We start from the raw sequence: 18,522 nt of genomic DNA, 5'->3' as shown, positions 1-18,522 counted from the left end.
GGTTTACCTCTTGAACCTGATGGTGGAGGCTGTTGTGATTGTCTGGACACTGATGCTTCAGGCACTGGAGGAGACGCTTGTCTAAAAGAAAAGCACTTAAACTTCTTAACTGGTAAAAAGGAACTTTTTCTATTAGAGATTTTTTGGATGTACTTATCCAGATCGTCTCCAAATAACTGTTCACCGTGAAATGGGAAACTGGCCAAGAGCTTTTTGCATGTCGCTTCGGCTGACCAATTTTTCAACCATAAGATTCCACGCATATGTACCAGCCCTAGCATAAGCCGTGAGGCCTGGAGAATAGAATCTTTCATAGTGCCTACTGTAAAACCAACATCTCTGATATCCCGGCCAAATCTTGGGCCTGCTGATCAGGAATAATTTTGAGTACCTCTATAAACTGGTCATTTAAGGATGGAGATACCCCGATCGCTGCCAGCGCAGGCTGAACCACTGAACCTGCGAGCGAAATACAGTTTTTAAAAAGGAATTCCAACTTCTTATCTGTTGGATCCTTCAGCATTTGAGCATTGCCTACTGGACAAGTCAGGTTTTTGTTCACAGAAGCTATAGCAACATCAATTGCTGGAATTCCCATTTCTTAATAAACTCTTCCTCCATAGGATAAAGTGTTGAACACTTTTTTGGAGGAAAAAACTGTTTATCTGGGTGCTCCCACTCAGCATACATAAGCTTTTTTTTAGCCATGAATGGATAGGAAAAGCATGAACAGTGTGGGGAGGCTTTAGTGAACCCAAATCAGAAGTGGGCTCATCGACTGACTCCGCTACTGGTAGCAAAAACGTGGAGCAGACCAATTCAGTGAGAGATTGTACCAACAATCTTTCTTGTGAACTTGATCCTTCCGTATTAGACTCTTCGGAAGAGGAGCCATCAGCCTCTACCTGGTCCCCTGAGAGAAATTCGTCATCTCTTGCCCATTGTTCCTCAGTATGAGGGTCCTGAGTAATGGACGGGGCCTGTTACGCTTAGTCCCACTCTGGGATGCGATTAAAGCATCAATTTTTTTGCTCCAAGCTTAAAATGGTTGAGGAAAAAACCTCTTTAGTAATATATACAGGGGCTGCAGTGTTATGAGCAGCTGCACCCCCCGATGCCCCTGATGGCTCAATCTGACCAGCCATTTCAATCTCAGGGGAGGAGGCCATCTGTTTTAGGATGGTTCTAGGTGTAACTGTAGAAGTCTTTCTAGAGCCATTTGAGGTGCTTTTACTCCCCCTTCCGACCATAGCCGATGTACAAAGTAGAGGTACTACCAGAAGGAACGCATTCACTGCTTGAGCAATAGTCCAGCCCTGCTGCTGCTATTAATGCTCAGCCTAATGCAAAAGTAAATGTGTCAAAAGGAATGCCTGTGTCACCAAACCTCTTTCATGCCTCTCTTGCTCTTGTGTCCCTCCGCAGCTTGTAGCAGTAACACTAGTGCTTTTTAAAACACTCTTTCCCGCGCTGGGCGTTGGAGGATGCCAACACCGCACTAAGCCCCGCCCCAAGTCGTCGCCCCTCCTCTCTTTCAAAAAGAGTTTTCCCACGCAAGCGCGGGCCTCTGATCCTATGGGATCTTACAGAGAGGGGAGAAATGGCGAGGAGAGCCTGGAAGTCGCCGAGTAGTGCGGCGTGCCGTTAGTTTTTTTTTTTTAGTGCTTCTACCTCAGGAAGAGGGGTAGCAAATAGCACAGGTGAGGGTCGTCTGGTGGGGTGGAACCCCCCCCCCCCCCCCCAGACTTACTGGAGGTCTGCTGTTGGCTGTAGGAAATGGAAGCTGCTGCTCCGGACACATCGTGAGCTCTCTGAGGAAGCGTGAGAAGGTATGTGCTCTATACAGCCGCCAGTGGTGACACATAAGCATGAACAACATTTACTAACTTAAAGGAGACATTCATAAGAAAATTAAAACATTTCTTAGAGAACTCCACTTCCCTTTCCCGCTGCAGGGTTTTCTGTGGTAAAACCAACAGACCACCCTTCATGGTGGGTTCCGTTAAACCTTCAGGATCCTTGAGGAAACCCACAACCCTGGACCTGTAATAGCATCACCTCCAGTAAAACGTTATGGCCTTACTACCAAAAGTACTGGATCCTGGGGTCCAGCTCTCTAAAAAAGAGAAGTGTTTACAGGCAAGACCTTGTTTCTTCGGACACGAGGCCTGGGTACCATTCAATTCAGCCAAAAAGACACTTTGAATGGTTCCGGCTGTATGGCTAGCCCCAGCAAAGATTGCTCCAGTGGAGCTCAGCACAGCACATCTTTACTTGTGACCAACACCTTAGACACTGGCGAAAAAATTGAGGTACTCCCAGTAGTGGGAGGGGTTTTATAGGGGGTGCACTTTTTGTCTTAGGGCCTGCCAGTGTTCATCACCTGAAGGAGGCCTATAACCCACATTGTAACGACTATGGCTCTGTGTCCTGTGATGTACGATAAGAAATTGATCAATCCTTTTCTTTTAGGGCCTCATTTCTTGAAGCCCTAAAATGTCAGGACAGCACAAATATCACCCAAATGACCAATTTTTGTAAAGATGAAAGTCCAAGGTATTTAGTAAGAGGCATAGTGAATTTTTTGAAGTTGCAATTTTTTTGCCCACAATTGTTTGGAAAATGAAGATTTTTTTTTTTCTCCACAAAATTGTCATAGTAACAAGTCATTTCTCACAAACGGCATAGGTAAACTTGAAATGAAACCCCACAGCCATTGTGTAATCAGGAGAGCCAATCACAGAGCTCTCCTGCCGATCAGATATGTGCCGTGTCAGAGGGACACAAGCGCATCGGGATCACGCAGCTGCACAAACCCGCTCCTCCCGTGGCATGTTCAGGAACGTGCCCACCAGGCCGTTTATATGCAGTGGCCGGGTGATAAGAAGTTAAAAGGGAAATATGTTTTTTGCGCAATTTTGATAAATGTTTTAAATGGTTGCAAAGACAAATGTTTGGCCAGGGATGACAATAAGATCAGAAAGAAATCATTAGAGTCTTTTCCTTTTAGGAGTTTCACTTTTTGTGACATAGTTTCAATGTCCTAAGGGCCGGTTCACACTGCAGGCGAGGCGAGGCGACTCCGACTTGCCTCGCCGCGACCTGCCGCGACCTCAGCGGCAACTTGCAGATGACTTCTGTATAGAAGTCAATGCAAGTTGCCCCGAGGTCGCCCAAAAGTAGTACAGGAACCTTTTTTCTGAGTCGGAGCGACTCGAGTCGCTCCTCTCAGAACGGTTCCATTGTACAGAACGGGGGCGACTTGCGAGAGCGAGGCGAGGCGAGTCGTGTCGCCTCGCCCGCTGTGTGAACCGGCTCTAAGGCTAAATAGGGCTGTTCCTTAATCAGAATACAGACTGATCAGGTGGTTTAAATTAAGCCTGACACTCCCAATAGCTGTTGGTTTAAGAAAGTACATGTTAAGGTGTACTTCAATTTCTTCAAACTAGGAGTCTGCAGTATAGTTTTCTAATAATCGATACAATTTTTCCTGAAGAGGATTTGCTTTGTTTTTCTCAAGAAAGTTGATTTTGCATGTGTTTGTCTGGTCTTGCATACATGTCTTAAATACAGCAACTGTGCATACATACAACACTCTGCATGATTATAGCTCCTAATATGTCCACATATACATAATAATGTGATTTCATGTCTTCCAAACTCATATAAACCATGTTAGAAGGTATCTGTCCTATTGATTTATGAAACATCCTTCATCCACTGGTTATTGTAGCTGTAATGAAAGTTTGTAGGACCAAAACTCTAGTCCAGACTTTGCTTTGTTTGGTCATGGATTCAATGTGTTTGTAAGGAATAACAAGGCACTGCCAGGTGACTGTAAAAACAGCATTTCTAGCATGCTCTAGGTTTCTCCTAGTGGCTTCTAGTTAGCAGTAAACAATCCCAAGGGAAGCCTCTTAGTGGAAATCTAAAGCCCCATACACACTATCAGTTTTTCTGCTGAGTTTTTCCTTCAGATTTACCAAAACCATATAATATGAGGTTAAACCTTAGGAGTTTCAATTTGTATGCAATCAGGCAGGCCCTTCTACTACATGGTTTTGGTAAATCTGAAGGAAAAACTCAGAAGAAAAACTGATAGTGTGTATGGGGCTTAAGTTTCTCAGGGTATCTCAGCAGGCTTCACCTAATTTGAAGGAGCCAGAAATCAAATTTTCAGGTTTATCTAGAAAGCAACTCATCCCTAGTACATCTAAGATTTAAAAATGGAGATAAACCAAGATAATAATAAAATGTGTGTGTGTATAATATATATATATACATATATATACACATACACACACACACAAACACAATACATGCTTGTGCTTTGAAATGCATTTTGAAACTTTCACGTAGTTTTCACTACATTGTTGAAAGAATGTATTTTTCTTACAGTAAACGTAACATACAACCACTGATTTGTGCTTATAATTGACATAGGAATTTTAATTCTTTACAATGCTTTTATACCTGTACTGGAGTCTCCAGAGTATAGATATGTTCACCACGCACATTATAAAACTTTATAAGGGCACTCTTCAAAGAAGGAGCATTGCCAAGATCTGGTAAAAGGTTTTGTTTCTCCATCCCCGCAACAGCAAGCAAATCTCCTTGTGTGCACCACTGAACTACTACATCTGAAACCAAACAGAGAAGCCTTAATTGGATTAGCAACCAGCAGTGCTTAATTATTTATCAAATACTGAAAAGCCTGCTTAAATCCTGTAATAGGGTACTAGGGAAACCAGCAAATATTTTATGGTATTCTCCCTTTTATGTTGATAAGAAAGATCTCGTAATTCAAGTAATGACAGACACCAGTCTCCTATTTCTGCTATTTGTTCTGCCAGTAGGACTGACAACGCTGCTGCTAATTGTGAGGCAGTGGCTCAGCTTTGTTGGCCTGCAACAAGAAATTATTCTGCTGGAAGGATCTCCAGGTAAGAAACATTGCAATAGATTAACAAAAACAATTTGGTTTAAGGCCCCTTTCACACTGCCGCAACTTGAAAGTTGTGCGATTCTGACACGATTTCAGGGAATGCCTGTGTAAACTTGAAGTCTATGGACCTCAATTCGCATTAAAGTCAGACCAAAGTAGTACAGGAACTACTTTGAAGTGGGTGCAACTTGAAGTCACACAGATTTGAATGGTTATCATTGGGAATCATGGGGCACGACTTTTCATGTGAATTTGATGTCCAAAGTCGTACAAGTGTGAAAGGGGCCTAAGAAAACTGTACAAAGTGAGCTACGATACCAAACAAATTGCTCCAGGAATTAGGAACAATGTAACCTTGCAGTAGGGCCTCCTTGCACTAAGATAAATGTTTATTATGTCTAAATCCTGGAACACATTATGCTTTTTTTCACTCAACCCAGGGGGCTGAATGAAAAAAAAAAAACGGAGGCACTCAGGAGTAACTCACTGCAGGGCTCGACAAAACCAGGGCGCCAGGTCGCATTTGCGACTAGAATTAGCGAACTGGCGCCTGGGGCAGCACAGCTGGGGGATATGCTGTCTCCGCGGACCCCCCCGGCGCGATCGCGTCGGGCCGCGCCGCCAGCGGCCGGTAATTTAGCCCCCGGCTTTGAGGCCTTCTACGATCCTATGGTTCCTTCTGGAATCTGGCGCCCTCTTGTGGTGGCCGTTGGAATTACAACCAGCAATGCTAATGGATGCAATGCTAATTTTCCCTGCCTGCCAGCCTATCTTCCTTCCCTTTACTCAGAACCCCTAAAAATTATATATATATTTTATTCTAACACCCTAAAGAATAAAATGGTGGTCGTTGCAATACTCTCTGTCACACCGTATTTGCACAGCGGACTTACAAGCGCACTTTTTTGGGGAAAATGTATTTAATAAAAAAAAAAATAAGACAACAGTAAAGTTAGCCCAATTTTTTTTAATATTGTGAAAGATAATGTTGCGTCGAGTAAATCGATACCAAACATGTCATGCTTCAAAATTGCGCCCGCTCATGGAATGGCGACAAACTTTTACCCTTTAAAATCTCCATAGGCAACATTTAAAAAATTCTACAGGTTGCACTTTTTCAGTTACAGAGGAGGTCTGGGGCTAGAATTATTGCTCTCACTCTACCGATCGCAGTGATACCTCACATGTGTGATTTGAACACCGCTTTCATATATGCGTTCGCTTCTGCACGCAAGCTTGGCGCGTTTAAAAAATTTTTTTTTTCTTTTTTTTTTTTTTTTTCACTGTTCTTTAAAAAAAAAAAAAAAAGTGTCACTTTTATTCCTATTACAAGGAATGTAAAAATCCCTTGTAATAGAAAAAAGCATGACAGGTCCTCTTGTATATGAGATCTGGGGTCAGAGAGACCTCACATCTCATATTTACACTAAAATGCAATTTAAAAAAAATTTGTCATTTGAAAAAAATAAATAAAATGTCCCTCTAAGAGCTATGGGCAATGACTTGGAGACAGGTGAGGCGCTTGGGGCTATCTTCCCCTCACTCGTCTCCATGTCAGGCCAGGGACAGGTCCAGATCGCCGTCACGGACCCGGCTCCTAACTTTTTTAGCTGGCTCCTAGATTCCAAGCAAATTTGTCAACCCCTGACTCACTGTACTAACTGGTCAATGTTAGTACAGCGGCCTCCCCCCCTGAGCTATTGTCCTCCTCTCTCTGGAGGGGAGGCAGTGTGGGACACCAGTTACCCGGGTCAAGGGAGCCTGCCAGAGCGAGTAAGGTATAAGTTACATCTGATTCTGGCCCCACTGATATTCACAATCAGTTAACACAGTTCAGGGGACCTCACTGCAGTTGTAACTTTTTCCTAATTCCCAGTTTAGCTTTTTTTTTTTTTTTTTTTTTTTTTTTTTTTTTTTAACATGAAGCATATAATAACAATAATTATACAACATTGAGCATATTTTTATTAAAATCATTTACTTACTAAAGGTCTAATATGATAGAAAGTAGAATTTTTGTAAAAATTAACCAACGCATACCAATCCTGCTATATTTGGCCAGGGCAATAAATCGATCTCTGGATGCAAAAGGGTTCAAGTAGATCTGTCTTTTAAAAGTTATTAAGCCAATAACAAAGAAAATATACTATTAAAGGGTAACTGCGGTTTAGTGGGAAAAAAAAATGTCAAATAAAAATAAATAATATGGCATATACAATTGCAACACAAGCCTTATTGTAATGTCATTTTATTATTATCATTCAATATGCAGCACTGTAATTTTTGGTAAAGTTTAATGTATGCATATTGTTGGTTTACAGAGCTCCCACAGATATAAGTCCAATTTTATACATCCTCCGCAACAAACATTTCAGTTTGTTTGAGATGTTCCTAAGGGGATAATCCTTTTTAAGGCCCGATTCACATCTATGCATTTTTTAGTGCGTTTTTAGTTTTGCAGAAACACACTACAGCCCATTTAACATGGTTTCCTATGGGACATGTTCACATCTATGCATTTTATGGAAAGGACCAGGGACTTTTTTTCAGTTTTTTTTGTTCCATAGACTTCAATGGATCAAAAATGTGTATTGAAAAATGCAAAAGGCACCTGGAATATGCAAACTGCAACCTGCATAGGTGTGAACCAGGCCTAAAGGAATGCAGACCCTGACACTCTTGTCATTAATGTCCCACTAATGCATCAGTTGATTCACATAATGAACGTCACTCCCATTCAGAATTAGTATCTAAAAGACATACAAGAACAAACCACTTTTTCTTCAGAGCAACAAAAAGTAGGAATCTGCAAATTTAACAAAAGCCTTGCAATGTCCATTGATCAACTTAAGTGGAGTTACCCTTTAAAAAACAAACTTCTGTTGGCTGTCCCCACCCTTCTTGCAACAGGTCTGCTTTAGTTCAAACATACTGTATCTTCAGGATACATTTTCCTTCAATTCCCCTCTGCTCTGTTAGCATCTGGAGCTGAAGGAATATCCCAGTACTTTTTTTTTTTTTTTTAACAAAAAAAAGCCTCATTACAGGTTGGTGCAAGTTCACAAAGCACTGTAAAGAGCTACCGTATATACTCGAGTATAAGCCGAGATTTTCAGCCTCTTTTTTGAGGCTGAAAGTGCCCCCCTCGGCTTATACTCGAGTCATCGCTGTCTGCCCGCTCGATCAGCGTGTCGAGCAGACAGACAGCGGCCATTCTATTCAAAAGCCGCGCCTCCGGCTCCGCCTTCGCCTGTGATAGGCGGAACACTGAATTTCCCAGCAGCCTGTGTTCCGCCTATCACGGACATCGTATCATCCTCGTACTACGGACGAGGATGATACGACGTCTGTGATAGGCGGAACACAGGCTGCTGGGAAATTCAGTGTTCCGCCTATCACAGGCGAAGGCGGCGGCGCAGCTTTTGAACTTTACAATGGCCGCCGACGAAGAGGGCACGGGACGGCACGGCACGGGACGGGACGGGACGGGGGCAAGGCAAGGCACGACACGGGACGGATGCAAGGAGGCAAGGCACGGCACGGGACGGAGGCAAGGAGGCAAGGCACGGGACGGAGGCTCGGGACAAAGGTAGGCTGGACACACACACACACACACACACACACACACACACACACACACATGGATGGAGACACACACAGGGATGGATGGATGGATGGATGGAGACACACACACACAGGGATGGATGGATGGATGGATGGATGGAGACACACACACACACAGGGATGGATGGATGGATGGATGGAGACACACACACACAGGGATGGATGGATGGATGGACACACACACACACAGGGATGGATGGACGGACACACAGGGATGGACGGACACACAGGGATGGACGGACACACAGGGATGGACGGACACACAGGGATGGACGGACACACACACAGGGATGGACAGGCATGTCTCACCCTCGGCTTATACACGAGTCAATAAGTTTGCCAGTTTTTTTGGGGGTAAATTGGGGGCCTCGGCTTATATTCGGGTCGGCCTATACTCGAGTATATACGGTAAGCAGAAACAGCCTTTATACACCATGAGTGCCAACGATGGTGCCATTGTGTAATGACCGATAAATCATTTAGTGGACATAAATGAAGGCATTTTTTGTTAGTTTATTTACATATACCTAGCGCAGACAGTTTGGACGGGAAATGCATTAACCTTTCAATTTATCGTTTGTTTGGCAGAAAATTTCCAAACTTGTCCTTCGTTTTTTTTTGGCTCAAAAACATCCCGATTATTGAATTTGTGACCATGGGCAAAAAACGAACGAACTGTCTAAATGACCGAATTTTGGCAGATTTTTCGTATAGTGTATGGCCAGCATATGTGTAGTGGGTGTGTAAACCCCACTGGTTGGCTGGCTTAAAAAAAGAGGCATTTGGCTTTGAAACATGTTGCCACCCCCCTGACATCACTTCCTGTCCTCACATGTGCTCCATCAATCCACACGTGCTGCTCCCTGGTAACCTCAGCTTCCATACACCACTCCTTTTACAGCAGCAGCTCCATCTTGTAATCCTGGATGTCTCCTCCTCCCAGCTGCAGATGCACCAATGACTTTAATGCATGAGATCATCCACACACTGAGTTGCCAATTATTGTGTGCTGTATGCACCTCTCTACACTACTGCACTTAGATTGGTGCCCCTTTGTTGTTGCTTAGCCATTGCAGGTGCCATCCAGACCATATCCAGTGTATCCATTGTGAAAATTTTCCTTGGTGTCTTCCCCAGCTGGGAATCTTTTTTGAGAACCATGATAAGCATAATTTGTCCTACTTTATGTGAGTTGCTAATTGTCTTCCTTTATAAAATGTCAACACACCCACTACACTTAGTCTTCGCACTTTGCTCCTTTGAAATAGATGATTGTAGGGTATCACCACAGGGTGGTGCTGTGGATACCAAAAATAATATATAACAAAGTGCACATCCCATAAATTGAATATAGTAATGAAAGGATTGTTACTGGGATTAATAGGCACCAAGATAATAAAATCAAATATTTTATAATTTTAGTGTAACAATTTGATTAAAACAAGCACAATCAGAGACTAATTAAAAACTTTGCATAGTAACGATTGCCTATATGCTTTTAACAATACATAACCCAAACACCAAGAGGTATATTCCTGAATGATTAGGACGATGTCCCTTAGTGTACAGCAGCTTGGCTCTACGTGTTACGCCTGTGATTGCTTCTTCAGGAGCTTAGGCATGCATTCTATATAAAATTAAAAAGCAATAAAACTTTGAAACTACAAACCAATGTATAAAAATCAATGTTATAAAATATATTAATATAACATATGCTGGCAGTTTATCAACCCAGACACATAATCCCAGGGTACACGGAACCCAACCACAGAGGAAACAGACCAAAACCACAAAAGTTCATATGGGAGAATCTAAAAATGTATCATCAAAAACATAGTAACCATAAATGGACAAAAAACTTGTATGCATTGGGAATGGCAAGCAAACTCATCAGATTTAAAAAACTTACAATATACACATCACCCAGGGGTGGATAATAAGGTAGGTTTGATGTACAAGATACGGCAGATGTTACAAGCGGAGATCAACGGATGTATAACTGGTCTGTATAATGGTAAATAGTGAAACAATTATAAAATAGCTATAAATATAGAGTTGCTTGCTAGAAAAAAAAGGTTGCAAAATGTGATATACAATCAGGTCCATAAATATTGGGACATCGACAATTCTAATCTTTTTGGCTCTATACACCACCACAATGGATTTGAAATGAAACAAACACGATGTGCTTTAACTGCAGACTTTCAGCTTTAATTTGAGAGCATTCACATCCAAATCAGGTGAAAAGTGTAGGAATTACAACAGTCTGTGTATGTGCCTCCCACTTTTTAAGGGACCAAAAGTAATGGGACAGATTAACAATCAACCATCCAACTTTCACCTTTTAATACTTGGTTGCAAATCCTTTGCAGTCAATTACAGCCTGAAGTCTGGAACGCATAGACATCACCAGGCACTGGGTTTCATCCCTGGTGATGCTCTGCCAGGCTAATGGCAACTGTCTTCAGTTCCTGCTTATTCTTGGGGCATTTTCCCTTCAGTTTTGTCTTCACCAAGTGAAATGAATGCTCAATCGGATTCAGGTCAGGTGATTGACTTGGCCTTTGCATAACATTCCACTTCTTTCTCTTAAAAAACTCTTTGGTTGCTTTAGCAGTATGCTTCGGGTCATTGTCCATCTGCACTGTGAAGCGCCGTCCAATGAGTTCTGAAGCATTTTGCAGAATATGAGCAGATAATATTGCCCGAAACACTTCAGAATTCATCCTTCTGCTTTTGTCAGCAGTCACATCATCAATAAATACAAGAGAACCAGTTCCATTGGCAGCCATTCCCACGCCATGACTCTACCACCACTATGCTTCACTGATGAGGTGGTATGCTTTGGATAATGAGCAGTTCCTTTCCTTCTCCATACTCCTCTTCCCATCACTCTGGTATAAGTTGATCTTGGACTCATCTGTCCATAAGATGTTGTTCCAGAACAGTGAAGGCTTTTTTAGATGTTGTTTGGCCAACTCTAATCTGGCCTTCCTGTTTTCGAGGCTCACCAATGGATTAAATCTTGTGGTGAACCCTCTCTATTCACTCTGTTGAAGTCTTCTCTTGATTGTTGACTTTGACACACATACACCTACCTCCTGGAGAGTGTTCTTGATCTGACCAATTGTTGTGAAGGGTGTTTTCTTCACCAGGGAAAGAATTCTTCAGTCATCCACCACAGTTGTTTTCCGTGGTCTTCCGGGTCTTTTGGTGTTGCTGAGCTCACCGGTGCGTTCTTTCTTTTTAAGGATGTTCCAAACAGTTTATTTGGCCACACCTAATGTTTTTGCTATCTCTCTGATGGCTTTGTTTTGTTTTTTCAGCCTAATGATCGCTTGCTTCACTGACAGTGACAGCTTTTTGTATCTCATATTGAGAGTTGACAGCAACAGATTCCAAATGCAAATAGCACACTTGAAATGAACTCTGGACCTTTTATCTGCTCCTTGTAAATTGGATAATGAGGGAATAACACACACCTGGCCATGGAACAGCTGAGCAGCCAATTGTCCCATTACTTGTGGCCCCTTAAAAAGTGGGAGGCACATATACAAACTGTTGCCACCTGACCTGAATCCGACTGAGCATGCATTTCACTTGGTGAAGACAAAACTGAAGGGAAAATGCCCCAAGAATAAACAGGAACTGAAGACAGTTGCAGTAGCCTGGCAGAGCATCACCAGGGATGAAACCCAGTGCCTGGTGATGTCTATGCGTTCCAGACTTCAGGCTGTAATTGACCGCAAAGGATTTGCAACCAAGTATTAAAAGGTGAAAGTTTGATGGTTGATTGTTAAACTGTCCCATTACTTTTGGTCCCTTAAAAAGTGGGAGGCACATACACAGACTGTTGTAATTCCTACACTTTTCACCTGATTTGGATGTGAATACTCTCAAATTAAAGCTGAAAGTCTGCAGTTAAAGCACATCGTGTTTGTTTCATTTCAAATCCATTGTGGTGGTGTATAGAGCCAGAAAGATTAGAATTGTCGCTGTCCCAATATTTATGGACCTGAGTGTATATCTAAGGTTATATGTTGAAAATGGGGGTATCGGAACTTACCCATATAAGTGGAAACCGTATTGAGCTCCAGTTTAGCAATAATTACACAAATAGCATAAAATAGCATACTGGATGAAGGAATACATAGAAAAAGCCTGTAGTTCCTAAACAGCAAAACATCTAATGAGAGTGATTTCTCAATGGTTGCAGCACAGGGGTAGTTAATTATATCCTGATCTGTACAGTGGTGTCAGGCGGCCCAGCTGTGAAATCACCTCCCCGGTGGCAGCCGTTCGTGCATGCGCTGCATAGTGCAGTCCAAAAAGGATCACAAAGCGGCGATCTGAGGAGGACCATTCATGGGACAGCGTCCCCTGGCCAGAACTCCTTACGCCGCATCTCCTAGTCAGTATGAGAGGGAACGATAGTAAAACTCTGTAGCTGCAGAGTGCTGCCCCTGAGAGGCAAAGGACCACGACTAGGCACCATAGGGGACAGGGTAGATAAACAGCCAGCCAAATTAAAGACATACACAAGATTGGGGACCTTTAGGACTTCACATAAGCATAAAATATGTTACATTTATAAAAGTTTTTGATCAAAAATGAATTGCTAGTGTAACCAAGCAAAAAAGGTTCAGACAAAGCCATGAATTAGCTTTAAGTGATATTGAAAATATTTAAGCAGGCATTAACCTCACACAGGAGATAATGTCCCAGCAACAAACAACACCTAACAGGCATTAGGCAAAATCAAAATAGATCAGCAGAGATTGACAAAGCAAGTAAGAATATGGCAAATCCCAAGCTACAAAAACTACACAGAGTACAGACCATAGAGAAAATTGTCAGATTTTAAGCGCTTATGCACTGTAAGGTACACCCCCCCCCCCCCCCCCCAAAAAAGGGAGATTTCTCTTGGGTGCATCAGAGACCATTGTACGGTCATACAGATAACAGAAATCATTGTGTTCAAACACACAAAACAAACAAAAGTGCAAGACAGAGACGCAGGCAAAAATGATTGACAGAACTGATCACTGTTGTAAAGTCAAAGGTTGGGCCCCTATAGGAAAGGTTTGTAGGACTGGGTTTCGTTAATGCCCGGAGCACAGGTAATAAGACGTTCAATCCACAAAGTTTCCAGACTTTTTTTTATCCCAATTGGCTCCCCTAGGGTCCTTGGGAACTACAGCTAGGGCAATGAATGAGACATAGGATGTGTCCAATCTATGATATAGGTCTAGATGTCTGCTCACCGGAGTAGGCATCTTCCCTTGCGTATATCTAATGTTATGCAGATGTGGAGTTTTCGGCTTTCGAGGTATCTGGGTTTGAGATGGGTGTATAAATGGGCCCAATGGCGCCGTGCATTACATCCCCATCACCCTCTTGCTGAGGGATCCTCGGAGCGACATCTATCATAATGCAGATTCACACTATGGTATGTATCTGTTATCCTTGTGATCTGTAGCTTTTAATTTTATTGTCCTCAATGTTAGCTGGTATATACAGCTGTTTTGACTATGGGACGCTTCTTTTATTATACCGTTTAGGATATAATTGACTACCTCTGTGCTGCAACCATTGGAAAATCACTCTCCTTAGACGTTTTGCTGTTTAGGAACTACAGGCTTTTTCTATGCCTTCCTTCATCCAGTATGCCATTTTATGCTATCTGTGTAATTACTGCTGAATTGGGGCTCAATACTGTTTCCGCTTATATGGGTAAGTTTTGATACCCCCATTTTCAAGACATAACCTTAGTTATATATCACATTTTGCAAAAATTCTTTAGTAAGCAACTCTATATTTATACCTTTATATTTGTTTCACTATTTACTATTATACAGACCAGTTATATAGCCGTTGATCTCCGCTTGTAACATCCACCGTATCTTGTACATAAAACCTACCTTATTATCCATTCCTGGGTGATGTGTATACTGTAGGTTTTAAATCTGATCAGTTTGCTTGCCATTCCCAATGTATACAGGCTTTTTGTCCATTTATGGTTACTATCTTTGTGACGATACATTTTTAGATTTTCCTATATGGACCTTCGTGGTTGTGGCCCATTTCCCCTGTGGTTGGGTTTCACGTAGCCTGGGATTATGTGTCTGGGTCGATAAACAGCCAGCATATGTTATATTAATATATGTTATAACATTAATTTTTGATGTACACCAGTTTTTGCTTCAAAGATTTATTGTTGTTTTTTCATTTTATATAGAATGTATGCCTAATCTCATGAAGAAGCGTTTACAAGCGTAACATGTAAAGCCGAGCACCAAGAGGTATATTCCTGAATTATCAGGACTAGTTGATCATAGCGAGTTGATCAACTCGCTATGATCAACTCGTCCTAATAATTCAGGAATATACCTCTTGGTGTTTGGGTTATGTATTGTTAAAAGCATATAGACTATCTTTACTTTGCAAAGTTTTTAAATTAGTCTGTCTGCTTGTGCTTGTTTTTATCAAATTGTTAATAAAATTTATTTTATAATTTTTGTGTTTCTGAGTGCCTATAAAGTCCAATACCAATCCTTTCACTACAATATTCACTTTGCTCTTTTGTCCGATTGCCGCTTAGATATCTCTTCATTCTCTCAGAAGTGTTGCACTAATTGTGCAGGATTGGATTCTTCAGTAGTTCCTAAAGCCATAGGATTTATCCTGAGGATTTGGACCACACTGTACTTTCTATGTAGATTGTCCCAGCCCAGGCTGCACTCATCGTGCCATATTGGAAATTTTCTATCATATAAAAATCATAAATGGAAAAAAGCTTCTATACCTTTAAGACCTGAGCGGATGATGGTTGGTGACAGGTCATCATAGTTGTTCATCAAACTAATATCCCCAGAAGTAAATCCAACTGTAAGCAGTGGCTTGATGTTCTCCACTGGAATAGGATATGCGGCAGGTCCATCTGCAATGATCAATCAGCGTAAGGTAACCAAGAAACCAACAGAAATTAATACACTTACATCAATTCAATAGACCATTTATTGAGTTGCATCATAAATCTTTTATTGATTGTACCACGTACAAAAGACTCACATCATAACCCTTTTCCACTGTTCTTTCCATAACATTTCTCAAAGGCCCAGTGTAATTCTTTATTACTAGATTCTAAAATGTCTGGAAAGTATAGGTTTGGTAATAATGCATGAAAAGGGTATGGACAGCTTAGGGTGTGACTGTGCAATCTCCTTTAGATCTACGAGCAACTATCTAGAGTGAGGGTCTGTATGATTAGATGCAAGTAGAGTTGTTTGTTAAGGTTGACACTCTTATTAGATAGTTTCAGTAAATCTAAAGAATTTACAGAGATTATGGAATAAGATCGTAAAATGTATGGCCAGCTTTAGAACTAGGAAAGCCTCAAGCCCTCAGGGGAATGTGAATTGAGGGCTGGTTATTAGCGCCTGCATGTGTTATTAGGACCAGGAAAGAGGACATCTGAATTGATAAAACTTTGTATTGTTATATATTATGGAGAAATTCTAGTTTATTTGTAAGTAAACATTTTCTGGGTCAAATGATTTTTTTTTTATGAATAGGTAACTTCCGCCTACCGAATCTTCCTAAAAAACAGTCAAGTGGTTAGTTCATGGATGAGAAACCCGCTGAATGTTTTCTTTACAGTTTGCTATTACAGCGCAATAAACATTTTGCATTTAATGTCTGGAGGTTCAAATAAGAATTTCTTATTCTTACATTCAGTAACTTATAACAAACAGTGACCCAAAGTTAATTGACAGGTGCCACACAAGGCTCCACCAGGTCCTCTTATGTAGCAGCCGCTTGGAGTACAAACAAGGACAGAGCTCGTCTCAGCTCTAGACATATAATGGAAAAGGGAAACAGTCCTGTAGGTCGCACATCTCTGCACAACCCATAAGAAGGTGTACGGCAGCCTCTACTCAACTAGGACATGCCCCCAACATGTTTTATTGTTCTCATGGAGCTTAGTCATGGAGATCCCCATGGGCAGAGTGAAACACATTGGGGAGTGGCCTGGTTGGAGCCCAGGCTGAGGCTGTCAAAACACCTTCTTACGGGGTTTTGCAAAGATGTGCAATTTATAACACGCAATTAAGAACTTATTTTGTACTATTCTGACGTCAGCAATAAGTAGATTGTTAAGGTTTATCGATTTCTTCTGTTTTTGGTTTATAAACAGGAACATGAAGAACATTAGGATGTTATGAGTCATCGTGCATCACAATCAAGAAAGAAGCTGAGCCTAAATATGGAAACAAATGCACGTTTAATTCCAGCTCAGATTTACCTTAAGCAGTTTGGCTAAAAGTCTCTAAACAATCACACAGGGAATGTTCTCTCACCGAAGAAGCCTCAAGGTCTACTCTTTCTGAATAAAAGAATAATGTCAACCATTCTGATATCCAGCTGATTTTACTGTTCATATAATAGTTTTATTGCTATCCCTGAGAAAGAAGACGCAGATCACTGAAGCGTTACCTGCCTGTATATCTTCAATATGTGTATTCTGTTGCTTTTCTGTTGCTATAAAAATGAATGGCTACTCTGTGTTTGCCTCTACTAATAGAAAGTCACATTCATGATTTTCTACTTCACTTGTGTAAAAGCACGTAATGTCCCAGTACGTCTATGTTGTTGATCAAGCAGCCTGGGACTTTTGTTGAACTGTCTCTTGGCCTGTATCTTCGATTTATCATTTCTAACTCATATAAAAGATGTTGCATAGATTAATTTCAGGTCAGCAAGCCTTAATTTTTCAACTCAGTATTTTATATGTACTTTATATGAATAAATGTACATATAAAATCCACAAGCCAAATAAAAAAAATAAAATAAAAAATGCACAAGCCAACAAATAATGGTAACATAAAATCTCACATTCCCAATCAGGTAGTCAACTGTCTTATTAAAGTATAAGTCCACCCTAAAACTACAATGCCTGCATCTCTAGACATCCACGATCTAACACTAACCTATCTAGCCCTGTAAAGGAGAAATCAGTATACCTTTGTTGAAGCCGATCAGACCACACGCTGAGCTTTCAGCTGCAGCTTCGCTTTGGAGGAGGGTGCAGAGGACACATCCGACAATGTAAGCCCCATAGTAACCCTAAGGGGGGTGTCAATCCCCATTCATTCACAGCCATTGTTAGCTGTGTTCTCTGCAGAGTATCCACCGCTGGAGATCGAGTTTAATTGGCTTCAAAAAAGGTATGTATATGGATTTCTTATGTACAGGGCTAGATAGGTTAGTGTTAGATTGTGGATGTCTATAGATGCAGGGGTTTTAGTTTTAGGGTGGACTTTTACTTTAAATGGACCAAATTTAAAGCTAGTAGTGAAAAAAAAAAAAGAGTTGAAGTGGTTGTAAACCTCAGACATGAAATATGAACAAAGAATATCCTTCTATAGTGTGTACTTAATACAGATACAGAGCACCAAGTGTAACCTTTGTCTACTGCTTTGTACCTCTGCTATCAGCATGAATAATTTCTGACAAAGTTTTCATGACACCAAGAGAGAAATGGTCACGGGACGAACCTCCAGCTGATTGACAGCCTCAGCTCTGTTCCTCTGTGGGAGGGGGGCGTGTGCCTTTGCTCCAATCAGCTCTTAGAGCTCTCTGCTAACTGAGCTCTGCAGAAGTAACTTCAGCTCTCCGCTTCCTTTTTTTCTAAACTCTCAAACTTTAAAATTCAGCAGTTTGAACTGATGTAGAGAAGGAAGGGGAGCAGATAAACAGATACAACTTATGCAGGAGGATTTGTTTAATCTCTGTGTATCACCTGAGGCCAGTCACTTCACTGAGTATATGTAAGGGTTCACAACCACTTTAAGCATGGAGGATAACATATTGATCAAATATACATCAAATGTGCACAACAATTCTTGGGCAACTATAAGTCCTGTCTAACTGTACCCAGCCAAACAGAAATA

At 41.4% G+C, this 18,522-nt stretch overlaps 1 protein-coding gene across 1 annotated transcript in view; it reads right to left on the bottom strand.

Moving 5' to 3' along the window:
• Positions 1-18,522, bottom strand: part of TULP4 (TUB like protein 4) — a 292,811-nt gene that overhangs the window by 53,017 nt on the left and 221,272 nt on the right. Inside the window, exons 6-7 of the mRNA XM_077486273.1 lie at positions 15,375-15,509; positions 4,474-4,640 (exon numbers count right to left, since the gene is read on the bottom strand). Of these exons, the coding sequence (XP_077342399.1) occupies positions 4,474-4,640; positions 15,375-15,509 (302 nt within the window). The remainder of the gene's footprint in view (positions 1-4,473; positions 4,641-15,374; positions 15,510-18,522) is intronic.

Source organism: Lithobates pipiens, unplaced genomic scaffold, assembly GCF_037356315.1.
Source record: "Lithobates pipiens isolate NorthernLeopardFrog02 unplaced genomic scaffold, aLitPip1_a1.2 Scaffold_18, whole genome shotgun sequence".
In the NCBI taxonomy this organism is placed as follows: domain Eukaryota; kingdom Metazoa; phylum Chordata; class Amphibia; order Anura; family Ranidae; genus Lithobates; species Lithobates pipiens.
Note: the sequence above shows the minus strand (reverse complement) of the source record. Positions and strands in the feature narration are given on the sequence as shown.